At 53.1% G+C, this 20,537-nt stretch overlaps 2 protein-coding genes across 3 annotated transcripts; one reads left to right on the plus strand and one right to left on the minus strand.

Annotated features, from left to right (window-relative positions):
- The first annotated feature begins 3,881 nt into the window (after window positions 1-3,881).
- Hpca (hippocalcin) lies at window positions 3,882-13,793 on the plus strand. 2 transcript variants are annotated; one of them, XM_021159417.3, is made up of 4 exons: window positions 3,882-3,972; window positions 6,449-6,847; window positions 12,623-12,728; window positions 12,866-13,793. In XM_021159417.3, the coding sequence occupies exons 2-4, from the start codon at window positions 6,470-6,472 to the stop codon at window positions 12,961-12,963; spliced, it is 582 nt and encodes a 193-aa protein (XP_021015076.1). In that variant the 5' UTR covers window positions 3,882-3,972; window positions 6,449-6,469; the 3' UTR covers window positions 12,964-13,793. The 2 variants fall into 2 exon arrangements, with proteins under 2 accessions (XP_021015076.1, XP_085695057.1); XM_085838931.1 differs by lacking the exon at window positions 3,882-3,972 and adding an exon at window positions 4,719-4,799.
- Tmem54 (transmembrane protein 54) lies at window positions 13,760-19,933 on the minus strand. Its single transcript, XM_021159414.2, has 6 exons — window positions 19,757-19,933; window positions 16,912-17,105; window positions 14,908-14,967; window positions 14,624-14,812; window positions 14,394-14,528; window positions 13,760-14,051 (listed from the first exon to the last, which is right to left on the minus strand). Exons 1-6 carry the CDS (start codon window positions 19,770-19,772, stop codon window positions 13,986-13,988), a joined length of 660 nt encoding a protein of 219 aa, XP_021015073.1. The 5' UTR covers window positions 19,773-19,933; the 3' UTR covers window positions 13,760-13,985.
- Between the last annotated feature and the right edge of the window lie 604 nt (window positions 19,934-20,537).

A 20,537-nucleotide genomic window follows, 5' to 3' on the forward strand; every position in this document is an offset into this window, starting at 1 on the left:
GACGGCAGCGTGATCTAGACAGACCAAGTCCCTCACAGCTTCCTCAGAGAGACCCCAGCCCCGGCATTCCCACACCTACCCTGCTGGCCGTGATTTCGGGCCTGGAGCTCAGAGCCCCAGAGTTCCCACCCCTCCCCAGTCATTCCCTCCTCGTGGCCAGCTCCCTGGGGAACTGCCAGGCCTGCCCCGCCCCCTCCCGGGCTGTGCTTCTGGCAGCTCTGCCACCCTGGGCTCTGGTCCGGGGGTGGTCCCTGGCGTCAAGGGAAGCTGACAGAAACTGGGATTAATGAGGCTGAGACCCAGGGCGTTTGTTCCGGAGACCCCGCCCCAAGCCCCACTTCACAGCTCACGGTGCTCCAAGCTGGGTGGGCAGAGCTCTCTGGAAAGGGGTGGCTTGAGGTTGTAATCACTTTATCAATGTTTGTTTGTGTAACTCCGCCCCCAAGATGCTCTCCCCTTCATCTGTTTCACCATCTGCTTTCATCAGGATTTTCCAAACCGTTGGAGAGCCAAGGGGGGTGGGTCTGTCTTCTGAGTGGGCTAGAGAAGGGCCAGACCTCGGGACCTGCAGCTCCCGAGCCACATGATGCCGGCTTCAGATCTGTCTTCTGGCTGCTGTATCTCAGGGTAGAGGCTTCAACTCTCTGAGCCTCAGGCTCTACATCTGTAAAATGGTGGCAGTATTACAGATGCTCAGGGGCATTGGCCGTGAAATAAAGTAGTCTAGGTAGAGCACTCTACACACAGTAGGTACGCAGGAGATAAGGCCATCAATGTCCCAACATCGTGACAGACTAGGATAGCTGCTCGTTTCTTTCAATTAATTAGTTAGTTAATTGCTTTTTAAAAAATATTTATTTGTTTTATGTATATGAGTACACATATATTGTGCAGATGGTTGTGAGCCATCATGTGGTTGCTGAGAATTGAGGCTCTCTTGCTCCAGCCTTGCTTGCTCCACCCCAAAGATTTATTTATTATTATATGTAAGTACACTGTAGCTGTCTGCAGACACCCCATAAGAGGGCGTCAGATCTCATTACAGATGGTTGTGAGCCACCATGTGATTGCTGGTATTTGAACTCAGGACCTTCAGAAGAGCAGTCAGTGCTCTTAACCACTGAGTCATCTCTCCAGCCCCAGTTAATTGCTTTTTTGAGACACAGTTTCTCTGTGTCGCCTTGGCTGTCCAAAACTCACTCTATAGATCAGGCTGGCCTCGAACTCAGAGATCTACCTGCCTCTGCCTTGCGTGCTGAGATTAAAGAGGTGTGCACCACCACTGCCTGGTTGCCACCCAGGTTTCTGAAGCCCCTGACTCACTTCTTTGCTTTGGAGACATGCTCCTTCTACCGTGGACTGCCTGTTGTTCTGCTCCACTTCTCTTGGTTCTACTTCTACCCCAGGCTGAGACTCTCCTTCCCCCTTGGACACCTCCCTCTGGGATGATAGAGGATGGGGCATTAGCATCGAGAACCAGATCATACATACAAAAGGCCTTCAAATAAGGCAAACCCAGGACCCCAGGGACACTGGTGCCTCAGCTGTCTTTGCCATGTCACCTGCTCAGCCAGGGGAAGAGCTTTGGCTTCGGGAGATGCAGATGTGAAGGATCCAGGCTTCCCAAGCAGCAATCCCTCTCCTCCCTTTTCTGAGCCACATTGCAGGGTACTTGTCCTGGATGCAGGGTTTTATTATAGAGTGTGAGGAGCCCCTGGGCCTCCTCTTTGGCTTAAGAGCCTTTCCAGTGCTTCTATGGCCCTTGGGAAGGTAGAGGTGGCTGATGGGAGAAGCCGAGGAGCCCCTGAGGGTTCAGACTCTGCTTTCAGATGCAAGCCTTGATGAACGGCCCCCCACCCTCAAGCACACTACTGTGGAGGCAGAATGGAGCCGGTATGTGTGTGTGTGTGTGTGTGTGTGTGTGCTGAGGGAAGGCTCCAGAATCACCTTCCCAAAGAAGAGAAGATTGAGGACAACAGAACCTGGGCCTGAGCCAAGAAGTCAGTCTACAGGATGTAGAATCCACTGAGACCCTCCACCCAAGGATGGAGAGGAGGGAGATGGCTTGGAGATTCCAGTTTCAAGGAGGAGAGAAGGGGAAGGAGTAGTGGTGGTGGGGGGGCAGGGGATGACTCTGGGATTGGCTCTTTTCCATGTCCCAAGTATGGCTGTCCTTCTGGACCCACCAGGAAGAGAGGAGGGAGATTGTCATCTGAGGGGTCTGAGGTGGGGGCTAAGAAGATCGGTACTCCCTACCAGCCTCCAGGTCTTCCTGAAGGAGGCAGCTGGGAACCACCCACGTTCGTCTGGCGTCTCTCACGCCTCCACTGGGGGTCCCAACACAGGAGCCAAGGCACACAGTGGAGCCCGGTGTTCCTGGGAGCCCAGCTGTCCCTATTCCATCCGGGTCTGGCTCTCCAGCTCTGTCACTGTGCCCCCCCCCTTTTCCTCCAAGTACAAGAGGTGAAGGCTAGACCGATGGCCTCAGAGACCTAGTCTAGGCACCTGGAGGGGAGCTTCGTTTTCTATTTTGGGCAAGCAGGATGATCTGATATACAGGTAGAGAAAACTCACTGGGAAGAGCTGTCCAGGGTGTGGCAAACAATCAATTCTACCTTCTGAGGAGGTTCAGAAACGGGGCGCAGAGTGTGTCTCCCTTTTCTTGACAGGATGCTCCGGTGAGCTGCTGAACAGGAGTCAGACCCTCTATTTAAGACAACAAAGGCTTCCGGACTCCCCTGGACTGCAGTCTGAAGTGTTCGTCACTCTACCACTGTTCCAATCTGTCTCCAGATTGCTGACCTAACACACTCCAGAACTGATTACGCATGTTACGTTCTTCTCATTCTTCTGCACGTGTGTTATATCATTGTTTCTTCTACATGATTGCAATCCCCTGTCTGAAACCATGCCAAGTGCAGAAGCAATGCCTGGAAAATCTTTTTGAAATGGATGAACGACAGCTCCTGATTTCAAGTCACTCGCTAGCTGCCAGACATTGGAAGAAGTATACAACCCTTCTAAGACTCAGTGTCTGCAATGTAGAACACAAAAAGATCCACATCCTAGATTCTGGGGATGGGGGGGTGGGGAGGGCAGCATTTAGCTCAGGATGTAGCGATTGTTACCAGAGCTGGAGGAGGGAGGGTCCCTTACAGGCAGGAGGAGTTGTGACCCCATCAGCGCCTCTAAGAGCAGCTGTCCTTAGTACAGACAGGAGGCATACCCACCTGAGCACCCCCACCTCTCAAGGTGGAGATGCTTCTGTATTGCAGGTCACAGGCCTGCACTCACGGAGGCTAGGGGAGGAGAGGATAGGGTTCCTTGCCTGGAGGAGTACTGGGAAGAGCTAGGTAAGTGGATGGTGAGAGGTGGGATTAATTCTTAGAGGGGTTGGGGGGGGGGATGACATCCGGAGTAGTAGGCAGGAGAGGGGGGCGGGCTCTCTGAGGCGGAGGTAGCAGGGGGCGTGTCTGGCCCCTGGAAGACCTTGGGACTGAGCAATGGGTGCTCCCTCCTCCCTAGAGAGCCCCCAGTTCATCTGGCTCGGGAGTTGAGGTGCGGGGGCAGCGAGGGTGCCTATCGGATTCCTCCCTCAGAGCGACAGGCGGCCCTGTGCCCAGGTAGGGGTGGATTGTTCCCGGCTTGGGAGAGCAGTCCCTGGACACTGACCCGCCTCTTTCCTTGCCCCTCCGTGTCGACTTATAGAGCTGGGGGTCCCGATCTTTCTCCCAGGGTGGGGTGCTCCCTAGAGAGGGGGCCGGGGCAGCGAGGGCGTTCTGTTCTCTCTCCCGGGAGGGGGCGGGGGCGGAGCCTAGTTACCGGTGGGGGGACCCCCCCAGGGGAGGGGCTCCGGGCCAACGCTGCGGGGCGTCTCCCTCGCAGTCCCGCCCGCCCCTCCGGCCGCCTCTGCCGCCGCGCGCCGCAGCAGCGCCGCCTTCCCTGCGCAGTCGGTGTCTCGGCGTTTGCTGGGTGAGTGGGGGCCGCTCTGGCCGGGGTCGGGGATGAGGGGAGGGAAACCCGGGAGCCAGGAACCCAAGTCCAGGGCTCCCCAGCCCGCTCCTCCCTGAGCTTCGTGGGATTCCTCCCACCCGCGGCGCCGCCAGCCCCGGGCTGCCCCTGGGGAAATCGCGCGTCGCTCTCCAGGGTCCTGACCGCCAAGTGGCCAGCTCCTGGGAGTCGCGCGTCGATCGTCCCGGGCGCCCCCTCCAGGAGGGACCTCGAACCCAGTGCGGGAAGAATGGAGGCGGGGGATCAGGGCCGGAGCCGGAGGAGGCTTGGAGGGGATGCTAGGGCGGGTTTCTCAGATAGAGCTGTGAGGTTCCTCCTATTTTGGGCACTGGGGGTCTTTGAGGAGAAAATAGGCATTTCTTCCAGCTGGGAAAGGAAATGCTGAGGGTGGCCGAGAGGAAGGGGCATCTGGAGGAGCGCTTCTGCTCAGCGCATCACTCTGCCCCCGCCCCGCTGACCCAGTTCCTTGGACCTTGAGGAGGGGAGTAAGGGACACACTCCCTTGCTCAGCCCTGCGCATTTCCTCAGTCCCTTCCCACACACTTGTTCTGTGGCTTCTCAGCCTGGGGCAGAAGAGGCTGATCCAGAAAGGAGGGGGCACCAACTTATAGGAACATGCATGACACACACTACTGAGGACAGACACAGGTCTCCTCACATTCCTGGGGAATATTTCTCTCTGTGGCAGGTGCATACCCGCTCAACACGCATATTGAATTCACATGCAGCCATGCATAGAAACGCACAGGGAGATAGATGCGGTGCAGAGCCCAGGACCCACATCATGGGTGAGCATACGCATTCAACATGCACCCACACACATGTGCACACACGTGTGCATAGAGCTTCATGTACCTTCATGCACAAGGAACCCTTTTCACCCTGTCTTGCTCGTATCTCCAACCTCAGGGGACACTTTCACACACCCCTACACCTATGATTATGACTGCCTGTCTAGTTCCCCTCCATTGCTTCTGCTCAGCCTCACACTTTAATTCCTGCCCTGAGGGGACCTTTTGAAACCGGAGAAAAGGTGAGTGATGAAGGAGGTCTGGGTGGGCTGTGTAGGGCTCCCCAAGAAAAAGAGTCCTCATCAGGTCTGGGAAGGGCTGCAGCTCCCTCTCCTGGGACCTGACAGCACCTCAGGGATAGAAAGACAAATGACAAGGGTGCCTGAAGGTCCCACGTGCAGCTGGCCATGTGAGAGGTGTCGGCATTCGAGTTGGCGTGTAATGGCATGTGTGAGACATGTGGGGTCGTGGGCTGGTGTGTCTTGATGCACCGTGTATGGGAGTTTGTGCGTGGTGCCATGTGTCAGTGCGTGTGAGTTGTGGGGCAGTGGGATTGCTGTGTGTGGAGGCATGGCTATCCATGTGTGGTGGAGGCAAGTATGTGAGTGTCAGAGAACCAAGGGAGTGCACTTGGTGATCTGTGTGGCATTATGTGTGCTGGGGACAGGCATTTGCACATCATGCCCGATTTTTGTGGAGTCTGAATACAACATGTATGTAGCACCTGCCCACTCATGCATGATTCTAAGGGCTCACAGGTATTCACTAACTTAATTCCCAAGATAACCCTATGAAGTAAGTAGTATTATTAAACCCACTTTGTGGTTGAGTTGGAGAGTTTAAGGAAATTGTCATTGCTTCTCGGCCTTTTGGCTAAGATCAAGTGTAGGAAATTGTCCAAGGCACATAGCTGGTAAGAAGGGAATCTGGATCTCCATGAGTTCGAGGCCAACCTGGTTCTGTAGCATGATTTCCAGGACAGCCAGGACTACAGAGAGAAACCCTGTCTTGAAAAACAAAAACAAACAAAAACGTATTTTAAAAAAGAAGGAGTGCTGGGATCCCAGCCCAGGTGATCTGGCTCTGGGGTCCAGGTTAATACTTCTTGTTAAACATATCTTCAGGAAGAAAATCGGACAGTGTTGGGGCAGTAGGTGCACTGTGGGGTCAACAGACATCTGGGAAGCCAGGAAGGGGGCAGCAGGAGCAAAGGGGGACTCAGGAACTTTTCTGCACCCTCCTAGGACACTCCGGGAATGAACTCTGCTGGTAGTTTCCGTGTGACCTGAAGCAGATCATTTTGCTTTTCTGAGCCTCCCTTCTCATGTAGAAAATGGAGCTAACCCTCAGATTTCCCTCTGGGAGGGTGAAAACGTGTGCTTGTGAATGGACTTGACAGGGAGAGCCAGAAGGGTGCCAGTGAGTGTGAGCTGGTCCCTTCCTTCTTTGGGTCTGTTCTCCAGACATGCATGTCACAGAGCAGAGTGCAGGCTGTGTGGTCTGGGGCCCATCTCTCTTTTCTTGTGTCAAATGAGACTTTGGGCTATCTTGTGTCTGAGGGCCTTTCTGGAGACGTGTCAAGGGACTAAGAGGATGTAACCATTGCTCTCTGTCCTTTCACTTCCTTTGTGGGGGCGGGGACCCAGGTGGGACTTGGCTCTTCTGCCATGGGCAAGCAGAACAGCAAGCTGCGGCCAGAGATGCTGCAGGACCTGCGAGAGAACACGGAGTTCTCTGAGCTGGAGCTACAGGAGTGGTACAAGGGCTTCCTGAAGGACTGCCCCACTGGCATCCTCAACGTGGATGAGTTCAAGAAGATCTACGCCAACTTCTTCCCCTATGGCGACGCCTCCAAATTTGCCGAGCACGTCTTCCGCACCTTTGACACCAACAGCGACGGCACCATCGACTTCCGGGAGTTCATCATCGCTCTGAGCGTGACCTCGCGTGGCCGCCTGGAGCAGAAGCTCATGTGGGCCTTCAGCATGTATGACCTGGACGGCAATGGCTACATCAGCCGGGAGGAGATGCTAGAAATTGTGCAGGTGGGCCGCCATTGCCACTGGCTCCTCAGCCTTCAGTCTCTGAACACCTCCCCTCCCCCCACCTTTTTTTTTTTTTTTTTAGCCTCTGGATGCACCCTAGTCCAGAGTAGTGGCAGGGGGTGTTTTCCCATCCTATTTGCAAAAATCTTTTAGAATGAAATGATTTTCCATTGAAAGAAAAGCTGAAAGCTAAAACTACTTTGGAGTTAGAGGCAGGAGGGTCAAGAGTTCAAAGCTAGCCTTGGCTACCAAATAAGTTTGAGGCCTAGCCTAGACATTATGAAACTGTCTCCCCTCCCCCACCAGCCCAACAACAAAGGAAAGAAAGAAAAGCCTAGAAAGTCCCCGCGTAGCCTTAGTCCACACTCACCAGCTAGCGTTTCCTGATGTTGCGTATCTCTGTGCGTACCATGGTTTCCGGTTGTTCTCAGGATTGATTCTTCACCCCTCAGGTAAAGGATGTATTTCCTAAGAATAAGACATTCTCTTACATAAGCCTTAGCATGATTACCCAAGTCAAGAGATTTAACATAGACTAGAAACAGCGCTGTTCCTATTCCATTATTCACTCTCTCCAGAATGTTCCCTGTTGCCCTCCCCCCCTCACCCCCCCAGTCTGGGATCCTACATTGAATTTTGTTGTCCTATTTTCTAGTTGTATTTATTTAGAGACAGGATCTCACTACATAGCTCTGGCTGGCCTGCAATTCACTTTATAGACCAGGTTGCTCTCCAACTCACAGAGATCTACCTGTCTCCTGAGCCAAATGCTGGGATTAACGGAGCCAGCGCGCCTGGCTTTGTGATTCTGGTTTAATTTGGAATTGCTCCTCCCCTTGCTTTGTCTTTCCCTTTCTGACATTTCTGATTTAGGCAAGTTATATTTGGTTTGGTTTGGTTGGAGACACGTCTCTCTAAGTAGCTCAGTCTGGCTTTGAACTCATGATCTTCCTGCCTTAGCCCCTGAGCCGTAGCGTTACAGGTATGTGTTTCCATGCCCAGCTATGTTATTCATTCATTCATTCATTCATTCATTCGCTTGCTGTGTTCTACCACCGGGCCTCATCCCCAGCTTGCAAGTACTGTTTTTTGATCCTCATTTACTGAGGAGGAAACATGCTTGGAAAGGAGAAGGTGCTTGCTGGAGACCTCACAGCCTGAGTGGGCCACCTGGCTCCATTGTTCACATGCCATCTAGACACCAGGCCATCGCCTAACTAACTGACAGAGGCACCACCAGAGCCCAGCATTGCATGAGACACTCAGACCCCTGAGCCGAGCTCATCCCTAGGGCAGACCCATGTGTCTCAGACAGACAGAGCCACTTGCTTGACATAAAGAAGTGGGATTGAGCGCAGGCTGGCCACCACTCCAAGCCGCCTTTTGTGAAGGCTCTGAGCTCTCTTAGGCAGGAGAGGAGGCTTCCAATTCTGGACTGGCTCTTCCGCTGCTCATCTGTAAAAGTGGAGCAGAGGCAGCGAGGCTGATCGCAGGAGGAGATTTAGTGACTTGTCATGAATGTCTTTTCTTAGTACCAACTTAAGTATGAAATGCATTGGGTTTATTTCAGAAGCCTTCCATGGCACGATGCCCCCTTAGCTCACTGAAGGCGGTCAGCGCTGAGATTCTATTTTACCTGCTTGCTCCTTGTCCACTTCAGACTTTTGTTTTTAGACAGGATCCCTCTCCTTTTTTTTTCTTTTTCTTTTTCTTTTTCTCTTTCTTTCTTTCTTTCTTTCTTTCCTTCCTTCTTTCTTTCTTTTCTTTCTTTCTTTCTTTCTTTCTTTCTTTCTTTCTTTCTTTCTTTCTTTCTTTCCTTCTTCTTCTTCTTCTTCTTCTTCTTCTTCTTCTTCTTCTTCTTCTTCTTCTTCTTCTTCTTCTTCTTCTCCTTCTTCTCCTTCTTCTTCTTCTTCTTCTCTCTCTCTCTCTCTCTCTCTCTCTCTCTCTCTCTCTCTCTCTCTCGCCCTGGTTTACCTCTAAACAGTTTTACATTTAGTTAATGTATTTATGTATCTATGTATTTATTTGCATGTAGAGGTGGCATGCTCATGCCGGAGCACACATGTGGAGGTCAGAGGAAAACTTTGGGAACCATCCTCTCTCTCCACTCTGCAGACCCCGGGGATTGAACTAGGGTTGTCAGACTTGTCTGCAAGCATCTTAACAGAAAGCCATAAACCTGCCGGCTTTGGCCACTCCTCCAAGACACCCATAGAGATAAAGAACTCCATTGAAGGCTATGTAGGTACTTGGTACTCAGTGAATGTTAGTAACTGAGGGACTCAGGCTAGCCCCAGCATGGGAAGCATGACTATGGAAGGCCTTGCCCTTCCCCCCAATTCTCTCTGCCTTGCTAAAAAACTGTTAGCTTCCATTTTCAAAGCTAGCCCCCAAGGTCTATTCCCTTATTTGGAAATTTCCTCCTTCCGAGGCTGGCTGCAAAGGCCCAGCTATTAAAGTATGGAAGTCCGGCAATCAAAAGCCCCCTTCGGCTTACCTAATTAACATGCCCAATTAAAATGAAAATACCTCATCTTAATACAGGCTTTCCCCCTTTACCTTTATAAACTGCCATTTTCCTATGGGCCACTTCTGTCTCATCTCTATCCAGAGGTAGTCCTTTGTCCTCTGGGACTAAGAATTGGCCCTCACCTTCTTCCCCTCCCCTTTTCCCTCATCCCTTATCTCCTGTCTTTGCCTCTTATTTCTGCTCTCTGTCCCTTTGGGGCAAATAAATCTCCCCTGTGCTGAGAACTTGGTCTCAGGGTCCTGAGCGGATCCTTTTCCTTTTAGTGACTGTCAGTCATTCTTTTCTCCATCTATCTCCTGCACTGGCTAAAACGGCCTTGTGAGCATCCCTAAGATGCATCTTGAGAATTGCTGCCACATAGCTTTGCACAAGGACCCTTCCTACATCTCGGCCTTCTTCCCTTTTAGCCCCTCTGCTTCGTGGGCTGATATCCACTCCAGTTCACTCAGCCCACAGCTCCCCCTCTTGCTGGGGACATGGGTCTCTTGTCTCTAGCTTGAGGGGAACGGCTGCCTGTGTTGGGAAGTGATGTTCTCAAGATGTCAATTGCCTGCTGCCTCAGTGCTGGTCCCAGGAGCCTCTGGACCATGCTACCACGCCCAGTGAAACAGCTAGTCTATTCCTCAGGCACCCCTGGCCCTATTTAAAAAAAAAAAAAAAAAAAACAGCATCTGCCCTCTAGACCCTGACTTCTGCTCTGACACCCTGGAGGCTCCAGACAGCTGGAGCAGACAGCGCTCTGAGAGCCCCGGGGCCTGATTAATGACAAGTAGGCTCCAGCGAGACTCTGAGAGGGACCTAGACGATTAATTAGGAGGGTTGTCACAGGGGGAATGGCCATCCGCTAAGTCACTGTTCCCTTCCCAGCCTTATTACACTGGGTGGTGGCACAGTAGGAGGAAAGAGGAAGCTGCTTCATGGAGCTCCCACTCCAACAGGAGAGATTAAGGCACAGATTGCACCAATGAGGTCAGGGACAGGTATATAAAGGGAACACCTAGGCGTCCAGAGGACCCAAAAGCCTGAGGACACAGTCAATGAATAATGACAGTATAAGCTGCTATTTAGTGACCACTTATGCCAGCCACTGTAATCCTCCAGACAGTCCCAATACGATAGACACAGTACTCCCATTTTACAGATGGCAACTGAGGTTCACAGTGGCTAAGCTCTTTTCCAAGGAGAGAGAGCAAGTGCAGAATGGACCAGGATGTCACTCCAGAGCCCCTGCTGTTTATTCTTCCAAATTGTCCAAGCATACGTCTATGGACTCTCAACCTGTGGGCCACCACCCCTTTGGGGATTGGATGACCTTTTCACAAGGGTCCCCATGTCAGATATCCCGCATAACAGATATTTATATTGCCATTCACAACAGTAGCAAAATTAGAATTATGGAGTAGCAGCAAAAGTGATTGTGTAATTAGGGGGTCATTACACTATGACAAACTGTATTAAAGGGTTGCAGCATTAGGAAGGTTGGGAACCACTGTATTCGCAGCTCAGAGGGAGCAAGTTCTGTGCTGGTGCCTTCCACCCCTTCCCTTCCCAAACCTTGGTTTCTTGCCCAGAAAGGGGAGATTCGATGCATGCTTTTTTTTTTTTTTTGAGTTGATGTACAGTTTAGAAATCCTGCATGTGTGCCAGGTACTGTGGTGCACACCTTTAATCCCAGCACTCAGGAGGCAGAGGCAGGAGATCTCTGAGTTCGAGGCCAGCCTGGTCTACAGAGTGAGTTCCAGGATAGCCAAAGCTACAGAGGGAAACTTTGTCTCTCTGCTCATAGGATCTGGCACATAGTGCTTGCATGATACATGGTAGCTCAGGCAGTGGCTGTAAATGTTGAGGAACTGGAAAGGCCCAGGGGTGTTCAGTTGTGGCAGAATCACCCCTCCAGCGAGCGAGGCCTGGTGACAGTGAGGCCAGCAGTGGACAGCTTCTGATGTATCCTGAATGCCAAAAGCAAACGGTTTGGACTTGGTACAGACAGTTGTGGGTGGTGACAGTGGCCTTTCAACAGGGAGTTCCCTGCCATGTGCCAAGGCACTGTACTGGGATTTAGGGATTTTAGAAAGAGCCAGAGTTACTGTTCTCATCTGAATGGTAGCAAGCAGGTACAGTCCTCCAGGGAAATAATTACTTCCGGAGAGGTGTCCACCCCGGAGGCTCTGTGCAGCTGACGTGTCCTGACCCAGTGCTGGATCACAGACGACCTTGCTAGGAAAGGCATTGTACACGGAACAGCCAAGAAGTGGGCGGCGGCATCCAGAGGGAACTGGTGCTCGGTGGGCCTAGAAGGAGGTCTGTGTGTGCAGGAAATAAGGGGGCGGCCTGCTGGTTAGGGGATGTGGTAGTGGGGGGTTGTGTTTGGAGCGTTCAGAAGCAGTGTGTGGGACAGATCTGAAGGAAAGTGGCCGGAAAAGAGCAGCGCAGAGACAAAGGTGGACAAGAAGAGAGTGGGAGGGTTATAGCATGGGGGACGAAAGGAGGCTTCTTGGAGGAGGCATCGCTGTGAAAAAAATTGGAGGTTCGAGGTGACTAGCCTGGCCTTTGAGCTCCGGGGAGCAGAAGCAGCCCGTCCCACAGACCGAGCACTCCGTGCTCTGTACAATAGCTCAGCAACTCTCCTTCGTGTTGCCTCTGGAGCTCCTACACGTGGCAGCTGCCGCCCTCAGCCCTGCAGAGCTCAGGCTGTCCCTGGACCCGTGGCAGGTGCTCATTTGCATTCGTTTGCATAATGTTCCCGCCCCTTCTAGGTCCCAGCTGCCTCGAGGCTGCTCTGAGCCCCCTGCCGGCCGCAGACCACAGTGCCATGTCCTTCAGCTCAGCGCCCCCTGTCGGTCACCGAGTGGGAGCGCTAACTCAACCCTTCGGCTCAAACATATACCCGAGGAGCAAGTGCCTGCCTACATTTGGCGTTCTAGGCACTTTGCTATCTGGGCTTGGAGGTCTTCTAACATCTCCCTTGACTCAGTGCACCCCAAATGCTTGACACCCACCTGAAGCTTTCAGGCAGTAGTGGCTTTGCTCATCAGCTCCATCAGCAATTCCCACCTGGCCGGCCCTCTAAGGGCCCTAGCCCAGGGCGCTCTTCAGCCTCTCCAGACTTTTCCTTACTCCCTCCTCCGTGAACAGCAGAGCACGACCCTGGGATGTTTATAAGAGACAGCGCGCAGGATGGGAGCTTAACCCAGCCCTCCTCACTCCCTGATGTCCTCTCCCCCTCCCGATCCTCCATCCCACAGGCCATTTACAAGATGGTTTCGTCCGTGATGAAAATGCCCGAGGATGAGTCGACCCCGGAAAAGAGGACTGAGAAAATCTTCCGCCAAATGGACACAAACAACGACGGTGAGTGGCGAGGGGATTTGGGGGGAGGGGATAGGGGTGGAGGAGGGTGGGCAGCCTTTCTCCTTCCCTCTCCTGAACCACTTGCCTGGCTTCGCAGCCACCTTCTCCTCATTCACAGCCCTCCCTTCACCCTGCAGGCAAGCTGTCGCTGGAGGAGTTCATCCGCGGAGCCAAAAGCGACCCATCCATCGTGCGCCTGCTGCAGTGCGATCCCAGCAGCGCCTCCCAGTTCTGAGCTGAGAGGAGCCAGCTCTCCTCCCTGCCTTCACCGGCCCTCCGGCTCTCAGCTTCCTCTCCCTCGTGTCTATCCAGGCTGGGGGCCAGACTGGGGATCCCTTTCTGGGGTCTGCACTGTGTGTGTGGGGGCCTCTGGAGAAGTGAACCCTGCAAGGAAGGGGCTAAGCAAGACAGCTGTTAGTCTCCACGGCCCAAGAGGCAGAATCTCCCTTAGTGGGACGGAGATAGCCCTCCGGTCAGGTTCTGTATTCTTTAATGAGACAGCTGGATCACCTTACACCCACCACAGTCAGGAGGCTCTTCCACAACACGGGGGCAGGGGGGCGGGTAGGTCCCCTTTGGGTGGTCCTCAGCCTGGAGGGAGGTGGGGAGTCATGCCAAGGTGAAGAGTCTTTTTGTTTGGTGGGGAGCCATGGATGATTTCTGGGCTGTGGGGCTTTGAAGAAGTTCCCTCATCTACTTCCCTGCAGAAGAACACTTCTTGTCCCAGCTCTTGCTGGCTGGAGGCCATGGTAAAAAAAAAAAAAAACTCCCAGGATTCCAACTGGGGGTCCCCAAACTCAACCTGCCTCTTTGCACTTGGATAACCACAGATTTACCCCGTCTGTATTCACCTCTCTCTCTCTCATGCACTCACGCGAACACACACACACACACACACACACACACACACACACACACGCCCACAGACAGATGGGCAGAGCCCCTCCACAGCATTCTCTGTGGGAAGGAAGCGCAGGCCCCCCGGCCAAGCCCCATGTCCCTCTGCATGCAGCCACACGGAGCATCTTGGTTCTTTTTAATAACTTCAAAATAAAGTCTTGTTTCAGTGCATTGTACTCGGTGGCCAGGGGAGGGCGCTCAAAGCCCTCTCCCACGTCCCCAGGAGTCCATTGACCTTTCATGGGCGTGTTCTAGGAATCCTGGATCCCGCTAAGCTTCCATGGCTGGTTGGGCTCAGGTCAGTGCAGGCGTGGTCACATGCCTCAGTAGCCATGGCACAGCTGAAGTGTCAGAGGGTCAGCTGCAAGAACTGGCACAGCTCAATAGGTCATGGCCATCCAGGGGCTCTGGGCTTGCTTGTATCTGCAGACACAGGAATTTGGTTGTTTCCCTCTGCCTGGGGTCTCTATCTTCAGGACACCCTCAAATTGGAAGAAGGAAGGGCAGCACTATCAATCATTCATGACAGACCAGAACCTGCTCCTCCCTCAACTGTCTCCTGTTTAATCCCCAAAGACCAGTGCTTCCCCTCAAGATTAGGAGAGCCAGACATCAGCTGTGTGACTTAGCTGGCACATCTGGCCTCTCTGGACTTTGGAGCCCTTTGGTAGTGCTGAGAAAACTTTTGTTCCAGTTATGTGAGGCCCTGTTCAGAAGGGGTGAGGCTGACCATCCAGGGGCCTCCCGGGGGGGGGGGTGACTCACCGTGTGGTGGCAGCTCTTCCCCCACCAGGGCCTCAGTTCCAGTAGTCCATGCATGAGCTGGGCGCAGCGCACGGCAGACATGCTCTCCGCCAGACAGAATATGAGAGAGATGGCCCAGAGGCACAGGCTAGAGCTCTGAGGGGTCCAGGGGCAAAAGCATCTAATTAGGGAGAGGGGTGCAGGTAGACCCCAAGAGTCCTTCCCAACCCTTTCCAGGACGAGGCACTCACATAAATCCGAGTAGGGTCAAAAGGACAGTCAGGTGCCAGTGTTGGGAGTTCAGGGTTCTCAAAAGTACAGGCTGCCAATAGTGCTCTGCCCTTGGTGGCGAAAGTCACTGCAATGGAGGCCAGGAGTCCAAGGGCACAGGTCAGAGAGAGAAGAGCACAGGCCACACTCAAGCTAAACACGGTCCAGCGCTAGGCAGAAAGAGCACTGGTCAGTGGGCATCACTCTTGGCCCCAAGAGGGCTGCTGACCCAGCCCACAGTCCCATCAGAGGAAATGCCACATACCAAAGGGGTGCTGGGGAGGTAGCGTGACAAGACGATGGCCGAAATTCCCGCAACAATGACCTGTGGGGAAGCTGAGATCAGCTGGTGCTGGAGGGCAGCTTGTGGGGTCACATTCCCCCAACGTCTTCCACGGTTCTGCAGTCTCCACTTCCACCCTGTCCTCTGGCTTTGGCCTCATAAACTCCCACTCCCTACGGCTTTCCAGGGCTCCGCACTGCCTAAAGCTGTGAGTCCGACAGGGTCCTGTGTGTCCTAAGTTTTCAGGCATAAGCCAGGGAGTGTGCTAGGCCACAGGACCCATAGCATATCTCCTTGAGATGAAAAAGACTGGAAGAAATGCATTCTACTAACAAGGTACTAAAACCAAAATTATATTAAATCAGAAACCAGGCATGGTGGCAAATGCCTACACTCCCAGCACTGAGGCAGGTGGATTGCTGCAAGTTTAAAGCCAGCCTGGTTTACATAAAAGGTTCTTTTCCAGCCAGGACTAACTATGTAGTGAGGCCCCATCTTAGACAGACAGCACACCTCATGAGCAGAATTCAGAATCTTTAAGAGGTGGCCAAGGATGGGGCTTGGAAATAGAATGGTTACCTGGCATGTGTGAAGCCGGGGTTCAATCCTAAGCACCACAGAAGACAAAGAAACCTCTAAAAGCATCACGTTATCCCAGGCTGGCCTTCTCTGGTCTGTCCTGGACCACTGTCTTTCCTCATTGCACTGGACCTCATGCACACTCACAGATTATCCTTTCCAAGGTGCCCTGCTCCTCAGTCCTAATGCCCCTAGATCCCCAGAGACAGGATTTCCTGCGAATTTTAGCTCAGAGGCTGACCTCTAGATCCCTAGGGCTCCATTTAGCCTATCCGCCTTCCTAGTGTCGATCTCTGTAGTGGACACAGTACCACCGGGGTATAGCGGTAATGTTAATTTACTCTGCAGCCACAAGAAAGTACCTCAACTTCTCAGGGCTGAGCCCCTCTCTGTAGGATGCGCTCACAGGAAGATAACCACATGCAAGGGAGTGGGGGTGATTCCCCCAGTCATGGGCAGCTGGGAGTGTTTTACTGGGGAAAGGTAAAGTGTTCCAGCCCAGAGCCCTCTGACCCTGGGCTGGCCACCTTCCATGCCCTCCTCAAATGGCTATTGAGCAAAACAGATACTGATATGCACATAGCCCTGCATTCTTCCTGCCGTTGGAACTTCCACAGATCAGAGCCTGGTTCACCAGGCCTGGAGGCCACCAGGCTGTCAGAGGCAGAGACCAGCTCAGAGAGAGAAAAGTCCCTCTGTCAGGAGTCAGCAGGTCTCCCAGAGATGAACAAGTCTACAACCACCTTAGCTGACCGGCAGAGAAGAGCTTTTGTACACCTAAGTACACTAGATTCTTTCATTTATTTATTCATCAAACAAAGATGCCCCAGTATCACCATCACTACGGCTTATATCAAGTGGCTCATGTAGTCTGCCCTAGTGCGAAACTCCTGTCTGACTGTTTGAGTCAGTGTCTTCAGCACAGATCTCAGCTGTTCCCAGCTCCACACATCTGCACCTGCCACACAGCCTGTACATGGAATGCCACCCTGGCATGCCTTTCTGCTAGCCAGCCCCAGCACGCCGCATACTTGGGTTGTTAATTACAGTCCATTGGGAACGCCTACACATCCATAAATACCCAGCTCAGAGGTCTACTCCTCCGTGAAACCCTTATTGACCCTCCCTAGCTAAGCTGAGGTACCACCGCACCGTGAATATCTGTCACACTAGCCATGTGCCAGGCCCCTCACTTAAGCACCTTCTGTGGATGACTCCCTCAGATGTTCAAAGGGAACCTCTGCTGTGCACACATACTCTCACCACCCCCATTTTACAGAGGACAAAACTGAGGCAGAGAGCGTTTGAGTGCCTGCACAGTTTGTTTATGGTTATACCGTATGTGCTTGGGGCTCTGACTGGGACGCAGCCCCTCCCCCTTGCTGGCCCTCCCAGCCAGGCCATTACCACAATGGCAGAGGTGACAGAGAGGATGTCCACCACGCAGTACTGTAGAACCACAGCGTCACTGGTGGTGGCTACGAAGCGCAGCATGGTACCATGGAGCACGGCGGCTACAATGAAGCTCACGTGACCCAGCACAACCAGCACCAGACCGGACTTCATCAGCACCTTCCGGAACTCATCCACATTCAGGCTGCCTGCGGGGGGACACAGGTCGGGATCGGGGTGAGGCGTCTCCTGCTGGGTGGTGTAGGACATCTGAGCCTCCCCTGTTTCTCTAAAAATTTCATGGTTGGTGCTTAGTGTGAAATTTGAAAAGCGCACAGGAGATCCACACAACTGTCCTTGTTAACTCTTGTGTTCTGAGTAGCAGGGATCCTCCCACTGAGCCTCCCAGCCACCCAGTCATCCACTCAACTGCTCCGTATATAAAAGTGCTCTGTACACCTGTCCCATGCTATGCACTAGGAGAGCCGTGAGCCCAGCAGATACTGCCCAGACCCAGAGGAGCATGCAGTGCACTGGGCAGGAGTCAGGTCTTGCTCAGCAGTCAGTTCGGTAGATGGAGCCTGGCACACACAGTACTTAACGTGCAGCTGCTAAATGGAGCTATCCAGAGCCGAGCCGTCTAGACTCCGCTTCTCTTCCTGGAGAGGAAAATAGCCCTTGTTTCTCAGTGTGGACAAAGTCCATGGATGAACAGGAAATCGGGGACTCAGTGCAGGCTGTGCTTAACTGGGGTTGGGACCAGGAGGGACTCTGGCAACAGCCACACTTTCTGAGTGGCCAAGTCCTATCCCATTCACATAGCAGGAAGCCCTCCTCCCCTGAACTGCTCTCTGCTCCAACATCGTACATGGCTCTTGGCCATGCCACCTGGACGCCTGCCCCCACCCTGGGCTCTGAGTTTAGCCAGCTCTGAGAAACTGCAAGAGTGTGGTTGGCCCTCAGCTAAGCAGAGCCCTTCCTTCCAGTCCTGCTCCCAATAGGCTCTGACTTTGAGGCCCTCCACGTGAAGCAGAGAAGTTTAGCCCTGTTCCCTATACGTGAGCTCGGCAGCTGAATGAAAACAAGAACCGGCTAAAGAATCATTAAATGGACATTCTCTGAGCAATTGCAGGGGCCAAGGAGGCCAAGAGGACTAAAAAATTCTGTATTTAGGAGAGTGAGGCAGGAGGATTACTGCAAAGTCAGGACCAACTTAGTTACAGAGTGAGACTCTGCCTAAAAAAAATAAAAATAAAATAAAATTATTATTTGTTTATTTCGGTGGTGTAGCCACTGGTAAGTCGCCTATGTTGCAGTAACAGCCCCCCACACACCAAAAAAAAAAAAGAAAAATTCTTGTAAGCAACCCTAATTAAACTCAGTAACAGAGAGAGAGAGAGAGAGAGAGAGAGAGAGAGAGAGAAGAAGAAGAAGAAGAAGAAGAAGAAGAAGAAGAAGGAGAAGGAGAAGGAGAAGGAGAAGGAGAAGGAGAAGGAGAAGGAGAAGGAGAAGGAGAAGGAGAAGGAGAAGGAGAAGGAGAAGGAGAAGGAGAAGGAGGAGAAGGAGAAGAAGAAGAAGAAGAAGGAGGAGGAGGAGAAGGAGGAGGAGGAGGAAGAATTTTGAGGAGCAAGGGGGAGCCTGTCACAGACTCACTGTGGACCTGGTACCAGCCTGTGCTGGTACCTCTGAACCCCGGATTCTTTCTGCATAGAGCCAGGTGAGGTTGCCCTAACTGGTCTCCGAGCTCTCCTTTAGCTTGCAGGCCCTGGGACTGTCATTGCAGCAGAGGACAGACCATGGACTGGAAAGGCACGAGGAACTGGAATGGCCTTGTGAAGATGAACAGCTGGCCAAACAGGAAGAGGAATTGCAGCCTTGTTCCAGGGGCCTCCTGGGTCCCACCCTGTCCACCCACCCCATCCACCTACCCATCAGCCAGACACTACTGGGCTTTGGCTGGGTTCAAGAAACAGCAACATCTCTGGACCAAGGCTTTGGTCAAACAGGAAGGCTAGCTTGCTTTAGTCAGAGCGCCCTAAGCTGGTTTTGGTTCTCCGTTCTCAGGCTGGGAACACTGGGCAAGTGGCTGGCATGGTGCTAAGCGTTTATTAGCAGACCGGAACTTCATCCTGGTCAAGAGGTGGGTGCAACGGTCTTCATTTTACCAAGGAGAAATAGGCATGGCTTGAAAGATGTGTGTGCTGGAGAGTGGGAACTCCTTAGATCCCAAACAGCAGAGTTTGCCCAGGGCGTGGGGGAGGGGCGCACCAGTCTATTCTGTCAAGATGCTGGCTGACTGGCCTTTCCCTCCAGCTTGGCTGGAGGAGAGGACGGTATGGAAATGGCATCTTTGTAATGCTAAGGAGCCGGGATCCTGGACCCTACATCCACATCCCCATCTCTTCATCCCTCAGCATCTCTTCTCCTACCTGCGGATCCCGAAGCCTACCTAGCCTTGCCCCTTAGAAAGGAAAATAGGGCCAGGAGCTGGGGGTGCCACTGGCCCCACCAAAACCAGGCTTACTCAGAGCTGGGCCTCAGTGCCACAAACCTGGAGCCCCCAGCTGCTGGTCGTGGCGGGAGAAGTTCTAAATTCTAAGTTAGAGTGAGCTAAGTACTGAGCTCTGGGCTAGTCCCTGAGCCTCGAAATTTTTAGGCTGGTGTGTAGCTCAGTGGTAGAGCACTTGCATAAAGCAAATAAAACCCAGCCGCTTGTCACCCCGCTTCTAAGGAAACTGAGGCTTGAGAGGAAAGTGACCTGAAGCAGGCCAGTACGTGAAGCAGGGTTGGGTGAAGCAGGCGGCTTGGCTTCGGGTTGGGGTCCCCCCCAGGAGTGGGTCTCCCGTTTACCCCATCTCACCGATGCGCAGACACATGTTGATCCCGGCCAGTGGCCCCGCGCTGGTCTCAGCGGGGTCTCGCTTCCATCCTTCTCCTCCGCGGCCTGCGCTCCTCTTCCCGCCCAAGCAGGCTCCTGGCGGCTCCCTTCCCTGCACCCCTCAGTCGCCCTGCCCGGCGCCCTGCGCGCGTTGCCGAGGCCGGTCGGACCGGCTGGGCGACCCCGGAACTGTGCGGCTGAGTCACGGCCACGCCCCTGCCGCTGAGCCAGGCGCCCGGAGCCAGGCCGCCCTCGTTCCTCCTCGCACGCCCATTCCACCGATGGACACTGAGGCTCTAAGGGGTCTCCATCGGCCGTGCTGGGAGCTGGTGGTGTTAGCATGTGAGCGCGACCACGGATGGTGGGTGGTGGTGATGGTGGGGAACAAGACACGGGCACATGGGCCAGGATGGAAGCTGGGAGTGAGCAGGGGCAACCAGGGGTCTGCTTTTTTAATCTACTGTGTGACTTCAGAACAATCGCTTTCCCTTGTTGGGTCTTCCTTTTTCTGGCGGAGGCGCCTCCTGGTCTCATTCTGGTCTTCCATGTTGAGCAAGGTGCTTTTCCTTTCGGTCTTGGCGGTGGTGGGGTGATGTCTGTTTGCTCCTTGGAAAATCAAGGGTAATAATTCTTGTTTCCTGATATAAGGAAATGCAGCTATTAAATAGAAAAATAAATAAATAAATAAATAAATAAATAAATAAATAAATTGTAGGGGGTCAATGAGATGGCTCAGCCATTAAAGTCCCTTAACCCTATAACC

The sequence above is a fragment of the Mus caroli genome, unplaced genomic scaffold (genome assembly GCF_978045245.1).
Source record: "Mus caroli unplaced genomic scaffold, Mus_caroli_1 scaffold_6, whole genome shotgun sequence".
Classification (NCBI taxonomy): Eukaryota; Metazoa; Chordata; class Mammalia; order Rodentia; family Muridae; genus Mus; species Mus caroli.